At 38.8% G+C, this 23,432-nt stretch overlaps 3 protein-coding genes across 4 annotated transcripts in view; all 3 read right to left on the bottom strand.

Annotated features, from left to right (window-relative positions):
- Positions 1–4,771, bottom strand: part of LOC139123540 (guanine deaminase-like) — a 53,872-nt gene extending 49,101 nt beyond the window's left edge. The window contains exon 1 of one of the 2 annotated variants that reach the window (XM_070689710.1): positions 4,304–4,771. In XM_070689710.1, coding sequence (XP_070545811.1) covers positions 4,304–4,426 — 123 coding nt within the window. In that variant the 5' untranslated portion in view covers positions 4,427–4,771. The remainder of the gene's footprint in view (positions 1–4,303) is intronic. The other variant, XM_070689711.1, reaches the window with a different exon arrangement.
- The window catches only part of LOC139123539 (tripartite motif-containing protein 2-like), a 160,667-nt gene that overhangs the window by 43,800 nt on the left and 93,435 nt on the right, over positions 1–23,432 (bottom strand). The window lies entirely within an intron of this gene.
- LOC139123538 (pyruvate kinase PKM-like) overlaps positions 11,970–23,432 on the bottom strand; it is a 35,758-nt gene continuing 24,295 nt past the window's right edge. The window contains exons 5-11 of the mRNA XM_070689708.1: positions 18,420–18,606; positions 17,650–17,792; positions 16,661–16,788; positions 16,112–16,262; positions 15,121–15,273; positions 14,423–14,568; positions 11,970–14,152 (exon numbers count right to left, since the gene is read on the bottom strand). Of these exons, the coding sequence (XP_070545809.1) occupies positions 13,867–14,152; positions 14,423–14,568; positions 15,121–15,273; positions 16,112–16,262; positions 16,661–16,788; positions 17,650–17,792; positions 18,420–18,606 (1,194 nt within the window). The 3' untranslated portion in view covers positions 11,970–13,866. The remainder of the gene's footprint in view (positions 14,153–14,422; positions 14,569–15,120; positions 15,274–16,111; positions 16,263–16,660; positions 16,789–17,649; positions 17,793–18,419; positions 18,607–23,432) is intronic.

Below are 23,432 nucleotides of genomic sequence, written 5' to 3'. Positions count from 1 at the left end.
CTGCCCAAGAAAGCTGGCGTGAGTCATCGGATTTGCTTATTTGTTTATATTTTTCTCGCTATGACGCAAACAAAACGAGAAAATAGCAAAGCTTCGCTGCATGCTTGAAACGTCGAGGAAGTTATACGCTTCGGTAAATAAAACGACAGACTAACACATTTTTTTTTGGGGGGGAAAGTTATACGCCCGATAAAATGGACAGCTTAAGTATGATAAATTGAATGCAAATCGTTCACAAGATTAAAATTTTTAAAAAGTCACCAGACTTGTTTAGTATGGTAAAGATAGCAATTGTACCATAATTGACCAGACACGTCTTAAATATGCCCTTTGAGTTTTGTAAAATCCTCAAGTGTCAGTAAAAGCGCTGAAGGTTCCATATTTTATTTTGCTTTGTTGAACAAGCACAAACGGTGCATGCAGCCGAAAACATGCGAGGTTACTTGGGCGCCAAAGTGCTACGGCATTTGCCGTAAAAGGGTGAACATTTTACGACGATGACCAGTACGGTTGCACTGTTGTTATCAAAAACTGTAAGGCTTTATTTTTGCACGTCGACAATTATTTTTATAGGCTCGTTTAATCTTCTACGAAAGCAGTTGTTTCAAAAGTTCCTCAAAAATGGGAACAAGTAATAAGAATATTTAAATATTGACTACCCACATCCTCATTCCATTTGGAAATTCCATAAAAATCTTGAAATTAAAATATAACTAGAGGTACGCTTCCTCCGTGATATGCAGATGATTTTGCAATTTTTCAGGACGAATGAATACGCAGGAATTTCGAAGGAGCACAAAGATATAATTTCGAGCATGCAAATTTTCGACTTTTTCAGCTGAAGTAAATTGAGAGTCCATGTCATCGTGAAAATGAAAGAGAACATTGTGGTTTAGGAGTTCGAGTCAATTAATTTCTGTCGTCTGCATCGGACGCCATTTTTCATTCGAGATATCGTTAAAATAGGCTATTTGGCTCGCTTTACTGAATAATTTACGCCAACCCTCAACCTTTTATATATCATTCATGTGTTGAAAATAAAGCCGTTGTTTGATCACATTTTCTGCCAAGTGTCGTTCAATAGACGATGTTCCGCTGATTGCGAGATCTCGCGAGACTTTAATACATGCCCGTAGAAACAGGTTTCCAGCTTAGCAATACAAGTCAAACTTTGTATGGAACTAGAAAAAGTGCAGAACTGAGCAAAGATTGCAACTTCATTTATTTTATGCAGTGTTTAACGTAATTAGCGACTTGTCCTGTTTTACGCAGTTTGTCCTGTGTTGCGAGAACACGTCCACTGCGAACCACATATTCTCGCGATATCTCGGAATGTCACGCGCGGTTCGGAACATGGTCTATTTTCACTCCATTTTCCGAGACAGCCGGCAGATCTTCTCCACTCAGAAAGCGCCAACCCGCGTCTTGGCTGTGTTGTTATTTAGGCCCTACGTACCGTCACATAATAACGGAAGGCTATGTTCGGCTTATTTACACTACAAACAAACACCGCGCAGACTTGTCCCCAGAACTCCATTTTATTTACACAAATGGTCGTATTTGTGATACAGGTTAGTGGGGGGCGGGGGGGGGGCAAGTCGAGCGAACATTGGTTTGTGCCATTAGATTCTTCAATAGCCACACTGTAGAGTATATACGAGGGAATTTCTAGAGTGCCACGTTGGGTTCAGATTTTCAATAATAATTTTCATCATTGTACACACAGACGGAACACTGCCTTGTCACATATTTCTGATGTTGACAACGGCTGTAGGCGACTGAATTTTGTAAGCCGCCACGCAAAATGGGACGACAACTTGTTCACAGTGCTGGTTTTTCGCACTTCGCTGTATGGTCGATAAGGGTCACAGCGCGGCGCGACGCGACGTGCGGCGCGGTTGCTCTCTCGTTCAGTGCACGGAGATGTGAGCATGCGTGGAAAGGCAGCAAGCTGTCGTCTGCACGCTGGACAGCAGTTGTGCCAAATCCTGTTTCAATATATTAAAAGATGTAAGGATGTTGCCGTATTATCACACGGACGGATATGAATTTGAGCGCTTTTACCCGTACAAGATTGCCGAAGGCACATTAGCGGGAACCGAAAACATGACTTTTCACTGTCATTTATCAAAGCAAAGAAAAGTCGGCCAAAATGGCAACCGTCCCTGTCGACAAGTTGGCCTTGTCTTTCGTATTTGTCCCCGTTAATCCTTACTACTTATTGGAGAGGCGAAGGCAGCAACAAGCGCAAAAGTCATACAATACGAAATTGACCGTGATCGCATCTCAACACTGCATTCAATCAGATTTTTAATAGCTAGGATTTTGCAAATCGCAATTACCTGAGAAAACTAAACCCTTCAAAATGGGCACAGCTGTGGAAGGTCCAAGCCAAAAGCAAATACCACGAAAACAGGGTCCTTTTAATCAAATATTTGATGGAAGTCTTGCAGTGTCATAGTGAACTTTAGGGTCACTGGGGTCAATACGCACCATGTGTTTTATTGATCTCGTGCCATGCACAGTCGCGTGGATCGATGCACGGCGGCCGGTGTGTGGTATGCATACCACACAGTGGCCGTCGTGTATCGGTTCACAGGCGACCGTGGTGCTATGCGACAGCTCTAGGCCTACGCGTGTACACGGGGTAGAGCAACCGCGTGGCGTGTACTCCACCGTTTAATATTTCATCTTCTTTAGTTATCAGTTTTGAGGGCCCAAAGCGGCTAGTACTTGTCATTATTTCGGACATTTTGATTTTTCGCGACCACTTCTCGTTGCATAGCAGAAGTAGGGTTGTGTTTGCCCTTCGTCTCCTTGGTGACTGACTGACGGCACACCTGGATTTATTACTTCTGTTCAGTACTAGTAACAGCCAAAATACCATAAAAATAAGCGCGTGACCTGCCACGAACACAGAACGAATGCACAAAATCCAGCGTACTCGTCGATTCATCAAAGTAGCCCCGCACTGACTTACAGGCAAAATGTTTGTAATTGTATGGACCCGCGTAAAAAAAAACCTCCAATATTGGAACATCTGAACTATGGACGAGTGTATCGTTCTGAAAGGGAGTGATTCTTGACGTCAGAAAATGAAGGCTGATGCTTTCATTTTCGAAACATGGACGATATGAATTTAATTAAAGAGAATGCTGAACTGTCTTGGTATATGTAGGTCGACTTGATGATGGTTTAATCATTGACAGAGAGAAAAGAAATAGCCATTTTGAAATATCATTCTAGCGCTAGGACAGGATATATGTACAGCAGATTCGTCTCTGATACATGTGTATGTTTTAGGAAAGCCGACCGTAGCCGAAGGGCAACCGGGCGTTATTTCGTCAGGAACTGACAGACAGTCCGTCAAAGCATAGCTCCTCCAATTTTTTTCACGAGGGGAGTGGAGGGGAGGGGATTGGTCTGTAGCCCAAGAAAGAAACCCTTTATTTCACTGCAGATTCGGCCCCTTCAATTCAACGCCCGCAATCATCTTTCTCACCATTAAACCTGGTCGATTTGAAATCACATGTGAGAGAAAGGACACAGTAAAGTTTATGCGGTCAGAGGAGCGGACGTAAGTAGCGATGGTGCATGTTTCTTACTTGCCTTGGAGTACAGCTGACCTGACGCATTAAACTGTACGCGCACGCTAGATAAATATTGTTGTGTAATTTGTACGTGCATGCAAAACTGATTTCAAGTTGCAAATGTGACATGCACTCCACTATTTCAAACAGCACAGTGTCGTGCTGGTTCGTGTCACACAGTACCTGGCTCGCCATAAACCCAACACTAATATTATTAAACATTTGATTGACCAATAGAGTCTATAGCTTTATGTCATACGCAAAGCGCTGAAATATTTTTGCCTGTCCCATTTTGAAGCCAATCTCAGAAATAGTCATGTCGAATTAAGCCATGATCCCTTCATATGTGAGATGCTACCGTGGTCTAGCGAACTATTCAGTGTGCTCCACCAACCAAGGTCATCACGGACAAAAACATTCGCACCTGTCTCAAGTGTGTTCAAATACCCACTGGGGAGGGGGTTCCCAGGCACTAGGAAAAAGACGTGTCTTTTGACAATTTAGGTCCATTCTATCGTTATGGCGTTAAACAACACTGAAATATGACGCGGAAGATACTGCGTGCTTCGTCAGCATTGTGTATGTGCTATTTTCGTGTTGGTTTTTCCTTCCAGTATGTTAGATCGTTCTGACGAAAAAACTGATAGGCCCTTGTCCTTGATTTTTGCTTATACGTACACATCAAGGAGTAATGAAATCAGACTCTACGTTACCTGTGACCCCCGCACACCGAGAATGGCATCTTTCAGCGGAACTACTGCCTCTTCATGCGTTGAATGGATCACAGTCCCTCGGAACACGGTCCACTCGCTGGCTTCTAGATTGTTGTTTGACATGACGGAATGCGGTCCTGCGCTGTCGATAGTCTAATCTGGTTACGTCAGGTTCTTTACATCTGTATTTGTAGTGTGCTGACGCGACCTTGCGTTCAGGACATTGTGCTGCGGTAATTCGACGTTCTGGTAGAGGGGACTAGTCGACTGCAATTCAGTGTTGCCAATAAATAACAGGTCTGGGGTCGTGACCCAAATACTACGAATCACCATTCAGTCTTTAGCGCTGCGCATTGGAAGTTAATTTGTAATACTGCTGATTGGTCGATAAAGTTGATCCCTAGATGCTCTGAAAAGTTGGAAGACGACCAAACTATTTGAGAAAACCCCTTTTCTTCCACGCCGGTTACGAAATCAGATATTGCGTCTGTGAGCATATTACCCTTTGTGTCGTCAATATCAACGAACGTAAATTTGTTGGAAAATGACGAACTGAGAGAAAGTGTTTGTAAGGGTTGCATCATTTAGATATCAGGAGGGGCAGAATAAAAGCACTTTTGCTTCTTGTACAATTTTTCGGAACGAGCAGAACATGCATTTGAACGAACGTCTTCAACACTTGTTTTTACTTTACCTCAAAATAGCCAGCCTTTAAAAAATCGCTTTCTTTGAGTATTGAGACTTCGTCCAATTTTAGCTACCCCTCCAAAGATCAATGGGTCTATCCCTAAAATCCGAAAGCACCTGGACAAATCATGCATGAGCGGCCTCGACTTGTTGCTGCTCAAAGAATGATATCATTTCGTATTTCTCAGGGTTGACAAGAACTCGCCCTAAAAAAAAATCAGAAAAAAATATCTGACCACTAAAATAGCGATCCGAGACAATTTTAAAGGTGTTTGGGCAATGGAAGGAAATAATTCAAATCAAACTTACACTGCTGAAATGTCAAAAAATAGAATTGAATCGAAGCATATTTTGTATTCAGCCAATTTGAAACACTGTGTATATCCTAACACCCAGGCTATATATCTAGAACTTTGATATTGTTTTACGACGGGGCAAGTAGATTTCAAGGTGTTGTCCGAATAGTAACGTGCCAATATTTAACATTTGTAGGGCGTTTCGAAGTATACCAACTGATTCCGGAATTCCACCGTTTTGAAAACTTACAGTCGTGTAAGATATTATTTACAAAAAAGCTACCGGGGCTTTAGTTAACTTTTTATGCCAAGCAGATTTTAAGATTTTATTCCAGTCTACGACCAATGCAGTTGTATTTGTTTGAAACAAGTCGGTATGTCAATGGGGCTGTCAACAGCTGTCACCATACACGGCATATTTCTCTGATTTAAGGTAGCATGCGCCTCGAAAGTGAAAGACTTAAACATTTGCTGTCACCTGTTCCAATTTTGCCAGAGTTACCATGGAAAGAGAAAATCTAACCAATCACTGACAGATTTTAAGCGGGTGGCCGCTTTTTTAAAAACAGGCCCTCACATGGGCATTTTGAATACCAAGGAACGCCCCTCTGACCATATATGGGCATATTTAGATAACAAGTGACTGTATACCTTTAAACATTTGCTCAAAGTTTCCTCAGGTAGTCCTAATCTTTCAACCTTTCACTTTCACAGTCAAGAATAAAAATGGGGGGGGGGGTAACCGTGCAAATTTTGTTACTAGAGAAACAAATTACCCAAGATTTACCAATATTTGAAATTCAAAATGGCCGTCAGCCCTGTGTTAACTCCATGGAGAAAAAATAAATTTCTATTAAAAAACAAAAAAACTAAGACGGTGAGAGTTTTTATTACTCAAAGAGCTTCAAAATGAACCCCAATAAAAGGTTGATCAGAAAAGAATTTAAAATGTTTGAGAGTTCAAATGTCTGTCCCGAGGCACATTCTACCTTAATAAGTCACGAATGACAGATCACTTCAGAGATGCGAAGATTAGTCAGCCTCTACGGGGTTACATTCCAAACGTCGCATGGTGGCGCTTTAGATGAGTATTGCGCGTTTGACACTTCGCCAAGATGTGTATGTAAATAATATAAGATCGATAATCTCACTCACAGAATGTTTTGGGGTGGAGGCCCCTAGAATGAACCTTTGATAAGTTGACATACCATCTATTTCAGTTTCTTCAGATTTCATTCACTTCTTGAGCACAAACTTGACGTAAATCTCAAAAAAAAGACAGCAAATTTTGTTTCCGAATTTCCTGGGGAAACCACCTTTTTATATCAATCAGCACATTATGGTATTGAATGTCTACAAGGACATCTCATACAGAAGCGTTGCATTTTCCGACTCCTTTCTATATGTCCTGTCTGCTGTACACAAATATTTTGCATTTAAGGTAGAATGCGCCTCGGGGACAGACATTCAGACTCAATTTTTTACAATTCTTTTCTGCTCTACCACTTTGGGCTCATTTTAAAGCTCTTGAAGTAAGAAAAAACTTCACTGTCTTTTTTTGGAAAATCAAAATTTTATTTTTCGTCATAGAGTTAACACAGGGATGGCGGCCATTTGAATTTCAAGTGTCGCTAATTATGTATTTGTTTTTCCAGTACCGAACTTTGCACCGTAACCCCTCATTTTGGAAAGTTCTAGTATTAGTTTAAGCCTTTCACTTCGAAGGTGCATACTACCTTAAGGGACTGGTCAGTTTCTTCGGCCTGGGGGGGGGGGCGGTGGATTATTTTTTGCGACGTCAAAAAGTGGCTGACCCCCCCTATTCCAAATTTTGAAAACAGGGTGACCCCCACACGCAACAACTGTAATATGTAATAATAAATACTGTAATATATATATATATATATATATATATATATATATATATATATATATATATATATATAATATATGTGTGTGTATATATATGTATATATATAATGTAATTATGTAATATATATATTATATTTTATATATTATATTTTACATACATATGTATTTTTACTGTCATTCTGTGTTTTAATGAAATTGTTGGCATGTCAGTTGTAAGATAGGAATTTCAAAGTGTCAATCTTAAAGTTTGAATACAGTACATTTGAATGAACTGTGAATGTATTTCACACTTTCTATGCTTAACCAGATGTCCTGAACTGTTGTACAGAAATGGATGTCAATCATTAATACCAAACAGGAAAAAGCAGTAAAAAGTTTGATGGGTGTTAAGACTTGCCAGCCATCCAAGTAAATCTCCTGAGGAACCATAGAGAGGCATTTTAGCCAAATCTGATGTGTGCAGAGTCTGAGATGACCTTTTCTTGTAACATTGATATTTGTGCATGTTGCTTTCTCATACTGAATTCTCAAAGAGAGAACAGAAAAGTATCAGGAATTTGTCATGCTTTTCATATGAAATGCAGATTTCATAATAGTACACTTTCACTTAGCAAACATCAAGATATCATTCAAAGGGCGCGCCGAAAAATGCAACTGGATGAAATTTGTGGCTGACACGATGCATTTTAGGCAATGATGAGCCTGTGTTGAAATTCAAAAACACACTGACCTCCCCTATTGCGCATTTCAAAAACATGGTGACCCCCCTATCACCAAAGTCAAAAACAGGGTGAACCTCCCCCCCCAAAATCCACCGCCCCCCCACCCGAGGCCGAAGAAACTGACCAGTCCCTAAAGGGGTAAAAGCTGTAAATTTTGAAAAGTTTCTTCATTCTCGTTCTCAAAAACAAATACAGTTTCTTTTTCTTCTCCTTAAAGGGAAACAGTCGTCGGAACTGCGCCTGTGCAGTTTCTTGTTTACAAATAATGTATTTCGTACACGATATCTAAATGCACCTCATCATCATAGCTGCAACATTTAAATTATACTATGTAGATTATGACAGACATGTTTTAACTTTCATCAATCGCCATCGTACCTTGGATACAGTGTTCACGTTGGTCGTATGGGTCCCATACGACCTTTGAGCGCAGTTCGACGACTGTATCCCTTTGAAGTATTTTGAAATGCACAGTAATAGGTTTGCCAGCATAATTCTTTGTGCACAATATGCAAGTTTATCATTTGCAGTTTACTCGAAATCAACAATGGCGTCGGACATTAAAATACATATAGGTTGGTATCATAAGTCGGACACCAGGCATTAATTTTGACGTGATTTTTTCAAGTAGAACTAGAAAGTGTAGATGCGTTTCAGAATCAGAACATAGGACAAAGGAAAATAAATCAAATGTTACAGCTGGTGGGTAGATCTGCGTGTAGATTCCCGCCTCCGCAGCGCAGGATTGCTATCAAAACACCTTGCATATGCCTCGATTACAAAACACCCAGATTTTTATCAATTCTTTTTATGCACTTAAAATCTCTTCATGAATTATGTGACATGTATTGAAGTACAAAAGGTCGCCCCAACCTTTCGAAGTTAATTCTGAAATTATCGGGTTACTTCGTTTTCTCTGAAAGGGCTATATCAGAGTATATCTCCGATCTTATCAACGGTTTGATAAATATCTTCGGGTGCTGCCAACAACTTATTCCAACCAAAAATGTTCCAAAACGATTTCTTTGCGGGCTGTTTTGCTATGCGTACCAGAAGACGAGGAAAAGGCCGGTAATCAATTATACCATCGGTTCGAGGGGTAATTTATTTTGTTGCTCAATAAACAAGTGGGATTTTAAAAAGAAAACTTAATTTGTGTTGGGTTTTATGATACTGTTACTTGCGGCGACTTTTCTCTTCTGGAGCAACTTAAGTCGCGAGTTGTGTGTGTGTGTACAGTAGACACTCAGCGCTCGCGCGCTCCGAGCATGCACCTGTGGTGAAGACACATTAGCACTTATGGAACACTAGCGGGCCGGGGCGGTAATTTCTAAATCTGGGTTACAGAGCACCCGCGCAAAATTTACGCCTGTTTTAAAGGTATATTATCATCTGTTCCAATTTTGCCACAGTTACCATGGGAAGAGAAAATTTAACCAATCACAGATTTTAAGCGGGTGGCCGCTTTTTAAAAACAACGCCCTCGAATGGGCATTTCACCTGTGTTCTTAAATTCAGCTCTGCGCCTACAACGCGCCCCATAGAGGTGTGTACACACGTCCATGGGGCGCGTAGGAGCAGAGCGGAATTTTAGAGCACAGGCGACTGTGGTTCGAATTGCATTGGAACAGTGTGTCTACCTGAAGAAATGCGTCTAGCTTGACACAAATTCTGGAAATCGACCAACTGGCTGTATCTCTTACAATGAAGATACAACACGTGCGATGACGATATATCCGTCTATGAGCAAACAGGCGTCTGCAGTCATGTGATAACATGTTCGCATTGATCAAGACAAATTGCTTCTCAACAAAACAAAATGTAGGCGTAATTAATCCAAAGGTTACGAATTACCATTAATGATATTATTGTGCATTGTTATTAGGTAACTTAAATTCCTATCGCATAAAGGCGTACCTGACGAGCTACCGAATCTAGGGCTGATCGGCAAAATGCCAGGCGCAGCTGTTCGTGAGATTTTGTCGGTGGTAACTTGGTCGGGTCGTAGGTCATCCAAACGCGTCGGGGACAGATAGTCGGACTACAATCCTTTTTTGCTCTACGATTTATAGGGGCCTACTTTAAAGCTTGCTGAGCAAATAAAGTTTCCATCGTCTTATATTTGTCAGAATTGATATATCTATTTTCCAATAGATCTATAGTGTATACGGGTTGGCCATTTTGAATCTCAAATTTCAGTAAATGTTAGGTTATCTGTTTCTCTTGTACCAAAATTTTGCACGGTGACCCCTACCTGTATCTTTTATTTGAAGGAGAATAAAGTTTGAGAAAAAAATATGAAGTTTTTGTCTTTCAAGGTGTGTGTATTATTTTAGAAATAAAAATGCATTGAACTTTTAGTGGCAGGGGTGCGTATTATCACATGTGCCCCACCAGTCGTCCGAATATCTGTTCACGGACCGGCTGGAGGAGGTGGTCAAAAATCTACATCACTATAAAATGATATGTTAAAAGTGCTTATTTGGGATGAAAAGTTGTGATTGAGTCAATAACTGGGGTAAAAGTTCTATTGTCAAGATTCTTTTGCTCAAATGTTTACATGAGGCAGAATAAGAGGGGGTCAAAATCATGGTTCGTGTGTGTGTATGTGTGTGTATAGCCTTCCTATCGCAGTGCCTTCCCTTCCCTCCCCCTCCCCCCCCAGTTAACAGTAATGTCACTTCTCAGGTGAGCGCCCTCTACCGTTATTTATAAGGTCGTCGTCAAACATAATGACGCAATCTGTCGTTCTTTGGCAATTTTCAAATGTTTATTTTTCATTCTTCAGTCGACACTTTTGCCTAGCTTTATCACATATTAAATGCTGTTCTCTGTTGTTTAAGTAATATCTTGGGGAAAGCTTAGCCTACCTAAGCTTAATTGAATTATTACCTCAGTAATTTGATCTGCATTCATCGACTTTTTTCAGATTGTGGTGTTTTAAAGGTAAACTGTAACCTGTTCCAATTTTGCCACAGTTACCATGGAAAGAGAAAATCTAACCAATCACAGATTTTAAGCGGGTGGCCGCTTTTCAAAAGCAGGCCCTCACATGGGCATTTTGAATACCAAGGAACGCCCCTTTGACCATATATGGGCATATTTAGATTACAGGTGACTGTATACCTTAACCCTTTGAGTGCTGTGATTTTTTCCCGTCAAAATTTTAGTGCAACATTTCACCATTTTTAAATTTTCTGTATTTTGATAGTTTTGGGCTTTATGCTTGTTTCATTAATGGACAGTAATGTTTTTGAATTGAATTGAATAATCTGTTTCCCTAGAGCCATACTTTGCACAGTGACCCCAGATTTAGTTCTCAAATTGTTAAAGCCCCAATTGCTGTGAATTTTATGCATTATTTTCATGATTTTATTTTCAAACCAAAGTTGGTTCGTGTAAATGTGCTAACTGCAGGACATGCATAGAAGTATCACTGCTCACTGGTTTGGACCATGCCTATGCCACATTTTAACAGGTAAAATAATAAACGATAGCCGCAGTCATAAAATGGCATTCCATGCAGTATTTCCTGCAGGTACACATCATGATCATAAAAGAAACAAGCATGATGCCATTTACTTGAATGCAAAACACATGATGGCCAACATTTTGTTGTTGTAATATTTATTTTCTTTGTCACATTAGTTTTTGAAAATGGCGGGAAATCTAAAATGATGTTCCGACATTTCAATTTACAGGCCACATTTGACATTTTATGACAGTGTTATACATTTTTTCAGTCTTTAATGGGTCTTATTCAAAGAAAACTTTTAGAAAACTCAGGATATTTTGAGATCGGTTTATTACACATTTGCAGCTATTGGGGCTGTAAGAAAATGCTATAAACTTTCATTGAGGAAAGTTGTTCAGAAAAATTGTAAGTCTTTCACTTTCGAGGTGTATACTACCTTACAAGATCACTATAGGTGCCAGGTGTGCTGTTCCCGCCAAAATACGGTCAATGCTACTCATTTGACCTTGACTGACATTCAACCTTAATGTCTTGTCACTTCTTGAACTGATAATGAATGAAAATACAGCACAATCAACAACACTGTTTACAAGAAAACAACACAGCAGCCATAATTACAGCATAAATTCAATCATAACTTTATTACTGTAAATACAATCCTACATTTCAAGCACAAAGTCATGGCGAGACTAAAGAGCACTGGGCCATTATCTTAGGGGGTATGGTTGTATTGTCCACCATTGTCCCTTTGAGTGCTGCAATTTTTCCCCCCCAAATTTTAGTGCAACATTTTACCAATTTTTATTAATTTTTCTGTAATTTTTGTGATAATTTTGGGCCAAAGGGACAATACTTTTCATAGGCTACAATTTTTTATCAAAAGTTTGGGGAAAATCTGAAAAGAAATTGTCTTGACCAGAAAAAATTGTCTGCACTACATTTTATAAGGAGACAAAAGATGACTTTGGCACTCAAAGGGTTAAAGGAATGCCTAGATAAGCCCTGGTTGCTACTATGATGGATATTGTGACCCAGTGCTATTCAGTTACACCAAATTTTTTTCTCAGCAAAAATCAATCCTGTAAATTAATAACAGCTTGTTATCGTAGCTTACTTAGTATCTTTTCACAAGCTGGACAAAAAATTTAAGTTCTTATACACACTGAAAAACAGAAAAACTGCCAAAACCTGACAGCCACTGAGATCTTGCTTAATTTTATTCATTCAAATCAAAGCAGTATTAGAAAAAAAACACATAAATACTGACATAAGTGAAAAAAGCAAAATATTTCAGGTGTATAGGGCGTGAAAGTTGTTTGATTCAACCACGGTCCCTCCACAATAGTGTGGAGGGACCGTTGTTTGATTCAACTTCACTGGATCAGGACATGAATAAGAGACATTCGGATAAAATCCTTAAGTCCTTGTACTTAATTATCTTTGTGCGTCCTGGTTGGTTGATGTAACGAGAAGGAACTGAGTTCAACAGCCATGCACAGTCTTGAGTTTTGTTAGCAGTTTCTAAAGATGCCAAAAATATAATGTTTGAGCAAACATTACATGACCGTTATATCTCATGAAAACACTACATTGATGATTTAATGATTAATCAAGTGTCAGAATGGCAGAATCCTGTTCTGTTATAATGCTTGTAAAGGTATTTCAAAAGTACTTGTCAACATCCGATTCAGGCATCTAGAATGACCTTTCACCTAGGATAATGAAAACAGGTACTTGGTGCAAAAGGTGTCACCTTAACCCCAGGCAGAGTTAAGGTCATGCGACCTTGTGACACAGTAATCACTGAGCTATCTCAGTTTATCGCTTATACATAATACTTGGGTGGCTTTTTATCTAAATCTTGTTGCGCTTGTGAGAACATTATAAACATGACATTTATACAGACTGCTTGCAGTGAAAAAGAACTATAGGGAACACACTCAAAAAACAACTATAGAGGGCGCACACATATGTAACCATTCATGGGAGTGTGCCAATAGAGGGCGCTCTACATTCTAGGGTGCAGACTCTGAAAAGTCCATGTTCAGATAGTGTTACTACTTCCAAAGATTAATGGGACGGACAAAGACATATTTTGTTCCCTTTTAAATGCCTTTTCAAAAACTTGACATTTCATACAGAAAATTCAATTGTAGATCCATAGTTTAGGAGTGAAAATGTACATTTTCATCACTCAAAAACATTCTCTTAAGTTTTGTAGCATGTTATTGCATTTGCATGAGAAAACATCCCATGAGTATCCATATTTTCGTTGCCAAGGTGCACACAGACAATGTTACAAACTTCACCCTAGAAAGCGAGCGACACAAATCTAATGACACACTGCCACCTATAGAAATAAATAAGAAATGTTTTAAAGCCAAATAACATATCGTCAGAAACTGCATTCTTTCCATCTGTACATATCAAACAGCCCTGTCTACAGTCTGTTTTATCTAGGGTATCTGAATCTATTCAGGGATAATACGAATGGTGTCAGAGTATCCAGACTTACGCCGGGATAATACGCATGGTGTTGGTATACCCAGTTCCCGGGCGCCAACCGGTGATGCAGATGATCGGATCACCGGAATCGTAGAAACCTCTCTTCTTGCCAACTGAGATGGCATATCGTATTCTGTTATCAATATCGTCGGCCCAGTTGGGAGCTACTGGCTCTTTGTAGTGGATGGGGAAGCACCCACGGTACAGATGGACTTGTCTGGCTACTTGAGCGTCGCGAGTGATGGAGAGAATCGGACACAACGGGCGGTACTGAGAAACCAAGAATGAGGACCTGAAATTCAATAAACTAGGGTCAGATTCAACAATGCAAATTAACAAAGCAAATCCTGACAGGTGTGTATGATATAGTTGTATATTACAGTAAGAATTATTTTGATAATTTATTGCATCATGACAAAGTTATATCCTGGATCAAGGGTTCTTCATTTTTTGTAATAGTAACAACCACTGTATTGTAAAATGATTGCTGCATAAGCTGGACAAAATTCACACCTTTTTACATATCTGAATGTCAAAAGCGACAAAATAGCGAGGTACTCACTTTCCAGCCAGCGTAGGACAAGAAATTGACGCAGACACTGCCGCCATGGCGATGGACAAAGGAGCATCTGTTGGGAAAGGAGTGTGTCGTCTCAGCTCTTCAAAGACCTGACGATGGAACACAGCTGCTTCGGCCTCATGGCAAATCTGAGGGAAGGAGAACACAGATTCATCCCTTTATGTAGAGATACTTGGTACAGCCCTATTGTCTTCTTAAGAAAAGAGCTGGACCACAACACTGTGGAAAGGGGTTATGCATGTACAAGAATCTGAGATTGTTTCTAAAAACGACATAAAAGCAAATCATTGAAGATCTGTCATTTTATGGTGAAAATCAAAGCACAGCTAAATTAAATGGATATACCCTTTCACCACCATGGTTTGGTCAATCTCCGTTATTCTCTACAGAAATGTTGGACCATTTTATGTAGAAATGTGTTAAAGGGTTAAAAATATCACCTTAACTGAATTATCAAATTTAGTTCTGAATCAATACCCTGACCTATATTCATCTGGTTTTCATCTGCTCAATAACAACTATTATAATTGTTATGAACCTATCACAACCGGCTTTCTGGATACACCTGGTTACAAATTGACCAATCATTGTATACGTTGCAGATACACCTGGTCCTTGATCAGCCAATCATTACCCACACCTGGGATCACCTGATACTCTATCAGCCAATCACAACCTACCTTATGCATGAGCTGTACAGCTTCCAATGGATAATCTCCTTTGGCTGTTTCACCAGACAACATGACACAGTCAGCACCATCTAACACAGCGTTAGCCACATCACTGATCTCAGCACGGGTGGCACGTGGCTTGTGCACCATACTTTCCAACATCTGTGAAGATACAATTACACAACCTCTTTTCAAAGCTGAATACCATGTCATAGTATACTTTACTTTTAATGGTATCACAGATGTATAAATTGAGAGAGACTACCAGCATGCGAAGTGGCTAGATCTTGTAGGCACATGTAAATTTTCATCCAAAATGAGTGAGGACAAAATTGTTCATAGAACTTCACTGGTCTAAATGGTGCTACAGTAGAACATATTGTAAGTTTGTGCTACATGTTTTCCATCCTACTCCAATACTACCACACTAATTATTTATGCTACTGCCTAGGAGTGATACAATTTGTGTAGTAAAACATGATAAGGGAAAAAAATACCAAAATCCATTAACAGTCAAGGAATCATGCAACTCAGGGACAGATATTAAGATTCAAATCTTTGTCAAATACTTTTCTGGTCTACCTCTTGTGTGGGCTAATTTGAAGCTGAGTTTGAAAAATTTTCAGTTTTAGTTTTGTGAAAATTGAAAATTTAATTTTTCCCACTGAGATAACACATGGATGGTGGTCATTTTGAATTTCAAATATCAGTAAATGTAGGTAATTTGTTTCTCTAGTACTAAACTTTGCACGGTGGCCCCTGATTATTATTCTTGATTTGGAAAGAGAATGGTTGAAAGATTCCTTGAGGAAAGTTAGAGCAAAAGTTTAAGTCTTTCACTTTCGAGGTGCATACTACCTTAATTTAACCAGCATCTAACAGACCTATACCATTTATCAACCTTATCAACAATATGTACATCGGCATATACAGGCGAGCCAATCACAGCAGTTGTTACTAAATCCCCACCAGCTAATCAACCAATAGAATGTCTCCTTACCTGGGTAGCACAAATGACAGACTTCCCAGCTTTGTTGCAGCGACCAATCATTGACTTCTGGGCCAGAAATACCTTCTCTGAAGGAATTTCAATTCCAAGATCACCCCTGGCCACCATTATACCATCAGATGCCTCTAGAATTTCACCAAACCTGAAGAAGAATGCATCAAGCCAAACGCTCGCTTTGATCTGAGCTATATCGCCCTATGCTATGAGAGAATCATTCAATATTGCTTTATGACATCCTGTGCTTTGAAAAGATTCCTTCAATATCACTTTACACTTAAAACTCTAAATGCTTACTGACTAACAAGAAATATACTTTCTTTTGCCTTAAAAACCATAACTTCAAACTTTCGCAGCATTGCTCATGTTATTCCTACTATTTTAGACAAATGCAAGGACCATCTCTTACTTCCTGACACCCTCACGATCAAATATAACATCCTTTAACCATAATGGTATAGTCCAACTCTATCGTTTTAAATGTAAAGTTGGACCTCTGAACAAGAAAATGGGGAAAAAACATGGAAGGAAATTAAAACTTACTTCCTGACACCTTCATGGTTTTCAATTTTACTGACGACTTTGATCTTTTTTCCTTTCTCACCGAGAACATCTCTGATGGCTGCCACGTCAGCCGCTTTACGAATGAAAGATGCAAATACTATGTCCACCTGTCAGAAAAAAAAACAAATGATTACGGGAGTCACCATTTTTACAAGGAGGATGGAATTTAAGCTGCGTATAAAATACAAAAACTGAAGGTCATTAGTCAGCGGCAGGCAACAAAAAATATAGGTTACTCTCATGATTTCGCTGGTTACTTTTTTAGAAAACTGATACTTTTTGATAGCTAAAATGCTTTGTTTCCTTCAAGAAAGTCACTTACTTTGTCTTTTAGGCAATCTACCTCAAAACTTTGTGAAACCCCGGCCCACACCCTCAGTCTTTCTAAAATGTGACCCACTTAAAACTAAATATAGTAAAATGTGACTCTCCTAGAAAACATTTTGTAAACACCACCTCATCCCCTCTCCAACCCAATTTCCACTGATCTTTTCTCCCCATAAAAATGGAGGCCCCTAAGAAACACCTACTACTTAATTCACAGTTGTTATATTATATGGAGTGTAAATACAAAGCAAAACATCACTTACATCGAGGATTAATGACGGATTCTATTTACAGGGAACGTTTCTTTTAAACAGAGAAAAATGTGAAATGCCTTCTCATGGTGACGGTAACGGTAACTTTCAATGTTATTTTCATCATTTGTGTTCTTCAAAACAAGTTCATTTTTTCTCCTCAATTCTTCTCTGTGGTTGTTTTATGAAAAATGAAAAGTTTTCACCATGAATAAACACAACAGAAATGGTCGTTTGCTCTCAATCTTTGATAATTTGTTTCGTCAATTCAAAACTTTGCGCAGCGATTCCTAATTTTATTTTATGGTAAAGAATGGTTTAAAGTTTGCTCACTGACGGTTTGAGTAAGAGTGTAACTATCTTCTTTGCTATATTTATTTGAAGACTTACATCTTGCTCAACTCCAAACAATAAATCAGACTTGTCTTTCTCTGAGACTGCTGGGAGATCCACCTCGGCCTCTGGTAAGTTACATCCTTTTCTGCTTCCAAGCATTCCTCCATTCTCAATCAGACAGTCAAGGTAATCATCACCTGTGGAGAGACAGTGTTTTCGTTAAGGAACAAACTACAATGCACCTAGGGGACAGGTTTTCAGACTCTCAAACTTTGACATTACACTTTTGGTCTACCACTTGTGGGGTCTTTCAAACTTTTACATTACACTTTTGGTCTATCACTTGTGGGGTCTATCAAACTTTTACATTACACTTTTGGTCTATCACTTGTGGGGCTTCATTTTGAAGCTCATGGAGTAATAAAAGTTTTCACAGAATTATTTTTTGAGAAAATTGAAAATTTGAAATTTCCTAATTGAGTTAACACAAGGATGGCGGCCATTTTGAATTTCAAATGAATTTGAATCTCTCTAGTGCCAAATTTTGTACATTTGAAATTTCTGAACCAATCAGATGGGTCACATGGTAATTACAAACCAATTATGATTTGTATACCGTATGTTATATGACAAGTAATATGACAGTTTAAAATCACAATCAAATTAGAATCACATGAGCATTATCTATTACAATTTCTCAAGTGCTGATTAAAACAATTCATACAAAATTTCTGAGCCTGTCTTACCTGTCCCATGACAGCAAAAAGTCAAAGATAATGCTGACAAATCTAAAATCTAAGAAGAAGGAATTTTCTGACTCTTACCGATTTTTTCCACTTTGAGAGATATCAGACCATCATCAACATAGATCTTCCCACCAACGTTGACCACTTTGGTGATGTTCTTGTAGTCTACATAGATACGATCTTTATCACCACTCTCACTGTACTTGGGATCCAGAGACAGTCGTATCTTCTCACCTTTCACCAGCTCAATTTCTGCAGAACCACCCTGGCAGGACCAATGTTATTAGAAATGTGAGCACAGATGCATGGCCATTCAAACTTAAACTTACTACTCTAATTGGGGTCCACACAATTATTGAACGCCACTCATATACCAAATTGACATCTGATCTGCCACACTTGATCATGCCCCTAACATACCAAGGCTGATGTCTGTAACATACCAACATTGCCCCACATACTGCAGTTGATGTTTTTTTTTCTCATGCAAAAGTTGATGCCGCCTCTCATACCAAGGTCAGTGTCACCTTACATACAAAGTCTGATACATCCTCACATACCTATAGAGGCTGACATCCCTTGACAAATGCTAACAACCCCAAGCAAATCAAGGCTGCCAGTACGTGACATATGAAGGTTGATGACCCCTGACATACAAAGGTTAAAGGTTAAAACCTTTCTCCGTAAAAATGCCATTCTAGTTCATTAACACAAAAGGTCTTCTTTCTTGACCTGGACTGTGGGCTCATTGATCACTCTTCAAGGAAGGGGGGGAGGGTGATCACGGACCATTTTTCAAAGGGGGTGGTACTGGCCACTCCTAAATTAAGAGAGGGCTCACTGGCTACTTGGGAGGAGCTCATTGATCAGTCTTCCATCAAGGAACGACACAATAGCTGACACCATCCTTGGCAAGATCTGTAACAATAGTCTTTAAAATTTGCACACTACAGTGGCATAAACTCTGTATTTGAAATTTGAATACCATAGTGGCCTGGACACTGGATTTAAAATTTGCACACACGCATGATGAAACTCTCCAAACCTCAACTTGCAGATATACAGATGCACACCTAACCTCACATACGGTACAACCACATACATACCGGAACATGTACGGTATGTGATAGCATATCCTGGTATGCACATATTTAACATATAATTGGACATAATAAGAAATGGCATATCTATACCTTCTTAAAATACGCAACGTCAACATCAGATATTACAATACACCTATGCTCACTCACACATCTCCTTTCACGAAAATTGTCAAAAGAAATAGATACCGAAGAAAGAAACTTTAAAATTTATCATTTTGATCTGAACATCAAGCATTGATGCAATGTATTCCAAAAATTTGAAAACCAAGATTATCTGAATAAAATCGAGTTTTAGCATGCATCACTATTAATATAATAGTGACCATTATTTAGCTTGAAATGAAATTGACGCATATATGCATGATTTTTAAATGGGAAAAGGTCACAACTAGTACAAGTTTACGAATTTCACAGGAGCGCACTTAGACTGGGGGGCACATTATACAAGATGGCTCCCACACATGCTCTATCTTTCCAAGGCAGCAAGTGTGGGGGCGTCCCAAATACAAAGTGACCCGCAAGTCTGGGGCCCATGAAACTCAATATTGACATTGTAGCTGACACTATATGAATGCAAAAACTAATGTTTACAATGAATGCATGATCATTAGTATTTGAAATTTAGTTGATATTAAAATGTCATTCAAAATCAGTTATAGTAGTAATGATGAAAATTTCAGTTCTGTCTTGCTGTCCACAAGACTGAAAGATCTGTCGCTAGAGGGTGCTCTCTATCCCCCCTTATTATGTAAGTGGAGGGGGGGGGGAAGCACAGAGTGAACCCTCAAGCAACAGATCTTTCAGTCTAGCTGTCCACAGGCAAAATAAAGGAGTAGAAAATGATAATTTTGGACAAAACACAGTTTCGAGATTAGAGACAAAAACATTCATAAGATAAAGAGTGATGAGTTGCTCGTAACACCTTGAGTGTGTTTTGAAAGTGTGTGCCAATACCTTACCTGACTTTGAAGAGCACACGGGTCACCCGGGGTCACACAGGTGAGGGGGTAGTACAGTCGGTACCAGTCAAGAGCAGCTCGACTAGCCCTCCACAAACAGTGAATCCGATGTGGAATTGTGACAGAATTATGAGTGTGAATTTAGGTTGTGTGGCATGCAGGTCAGAGAGCTACAGAACTTGATGATTGTTCACAGAATGTTCTTGTATCAAAAGACAATTTAGCCATTGGAGCTACTTATCAACATTTGCTTCTGACATGTAAGGACATTGCAAATAGACTAGCACCAACACTTGTTCTGAATTATGATTGATATATTATGGCTGGTATCGTAACATTTTTTGAAATTTTAACATTGCCAACAGCATAATCTCCAACTGAATCAAGGTTTCACAGAGATAATAAATATTTCAATTACAACTTGGGAGGGTACAAGATATCATATATCACAAAGTTTAAAGAAGACTCATAGAAAGAGACAAGTACATGTAGAATTTAGTATTACAAAGCATACTGAATAAATATTTAATTTTCTGTAACTTTTTGTCTCAGTATTTCTCTATCTTATACTCTTTCAATTCAGAGTTATGGAAAGAAAATATAGGTACATCTATTTTATTAAATTCTCTAGATAATTTAATGGTAATCAATTGTAGACAGTGCATAGAGTTTCAAGACTCTGTCCACACTGGGACAGCTTTGTAAAAGAAATCCAGTGTAGTTCAAAATAGCATCTTAAACATGGTTACACATGAGTTTAACAAAACTTTGGTACTGCAGTGTACAGTTTTTTGTAATTGTCACGATGAACATCTAAAAAAAGAAAAGTAGATGACAGAAAGTTGGCAATGATGGCATTTTTACCTCTTCCGACAAATTCTCGTATAACCCTATGGAACAGCTGGACCTTTAAACAAGGGAATGGGGGTGCGGGGTTACCGGTAATGTGGGGGTGTGAGGGTTAATTGAACAAGGAATTTGGTCCGCATGAAAACTCTTGTTATCTACAGTTACTGATGGAATTTTCTTTAAATGGGATATATAATAAACGATCTCTGATATTGGAATGTCTTTAAGATAATTCTAAGACATCAACATATTTCAATAACCTACGTAGTTATCACTATGAAATCTGATCATCAAGTTCAAACAGCTGTGACCATGAAAATAAAATGATATAATCCTAATGCATGCTGGGAATGAACTGCAATATGCTTTCTTGCCATTCATATGAAATTTGTAAATGATTTATATGCACACATCCTTCCATCCTTTATGCCACTGTGCTGTGTGGTTTAACCCTTTCACCACCATGGTTTGGCCCAATCCCATTGTTATCAATGGTGAGTGTGGACCTGTTTACAGGGAATTGGGGGTGAACAGGTTAACATGACTTTTCCGATGATAAGGAAAACAGATCAGCCAAATGAGAGTGTTTCCCACTGTGCTGTGGTTTATAATCCAACATTTCCGATGGCAATGCAAACAAACCCTTCAAGGAAATGAAGGTGTGCACCACTGTGCTGAAAGTGGATGCCGGGTTGTTGTGGTCTAACCGATTTTTTTCAAAAGTAAAAGTTGGATCTATACATATGTACAGTGAAATCACCAAATTCACATTGATTTCAAGTTCTGGTTGTAGGTTTGAAATTGGACAAATGCACACGGCAAAGGTATCAGATAGAAGGACAGTGCTGAAATGGTATTTCTGAGCTGGAGTGGTGCTTAGTTATAAGTTATGACCAAAAACCTTCAGAAAGAGTTGATAATTTGTTGACTGAGTGGCAAAGTTTTTTGAAAAAAAAGAAAAAGAAAAATTTTTTGTGCCTTCTTCTTACATTTCTGCAATTTCATTCCCTGGGATCTGTTTTATTCAGATTAAATCAAATCTTGTATTTTCAATCTTAATGTAATGGTTTTCCACCACTGCACAACTGAATTTCAAAATTTTGCACTATCTGCATGATGTCTTTGATCAATAGGGGTCAAGAGTTCAAATTGACAGAGGACAACGAAGAGATGCATATATCAACTTGTTCTAAAAGTCATTCTAGTAGATATTTTTGAAATATGACAATGATTATAATCATAGTTTCTGAGGCATATTTTCAAAGAAGTACGACTTAAAACACATCTACAACATGATAAACTTGCCTCCTTATCATCAGTTCTGCAAACCTTTGTCAAAAACAGATTGAGTCTGACCACAGATTATTTAGTCAACTCAATAATTTCAACTCAGCATTTTGCACCATTATGCTTTGGAAAAGATTTTTGTACTAAAGAGAATTATTGATGGTAATATTATCTTCACAAGTGTATTACCATCAGCATTAACCAAAAGTGTGAAATTTACATGCAGAAAAATCTAAAGTGTTAAAACACAGACAGAGAGTCAGTTTTTTTCATGACAATAATTGACTGACTTTTCACCTGATCTTAAATGCCTAAACAAACTGATGTTGTGAAGCTCTTTCTGAAGGTTTCGGTGAGTTGGATGTTTCTATTAGCAGTGGAAGACGCCAGTGAACGCATGGGATCATAGCAGCATGGAGGTACAGGAAATGCTCAAGCATTTTCAAAGTGTTACTGTTACATGCAAGACATGCGGAACAACACAAATTGTACACAGTATATACTTTGTACTTGTAAAATCTGTCTAAACAGAACCCTACACTGACTGAGAAAATTGTTCGGTTTGGAGAGGTGTTTGGTTTATAGAGGTCCTTTTAACATAGAGTTCTATTGGAATGGGACTGGGAAAAGGGTTCAGTTCAGACAGGTTCCAGTTTAGACAGGGTTCGGTTTAGACAGGTTTCACCGTACTACCATACACAAATGCTACAATCGATCTCTTGTAGAATCTTACACAACCAAATCTGCTGACAACACCACACCTCAGAAACAATGCATCTCCATACATCACTTCAATATCCTAACCCATGCATTATGAGAATGTACCAATCCCATAATGCCTTGCACACATATCCATCCATTCTTGAATTGCAGACAAATCATTCAAATCCTGT

This window comes from Ptychodera flava (assembly GCF_041260155.1).
Source record: "Ptychodera flava strain L36383 chromosome 23 unlocalized genomic scaffold, AS_Pfla_20210202 Scaffold_23__1_contigs__length_28996876_pilon, whole genome shotgun sequence".
Lineage (NCBI taxonomy): Eukaryota > Metazoa > Hemichordata > Enteropneusta > Ptychoderidae > Ptychodera > Ptychodera flava.
This window is presented reverse-complemented; position numbering and strand designations above follow the sequence as displayed.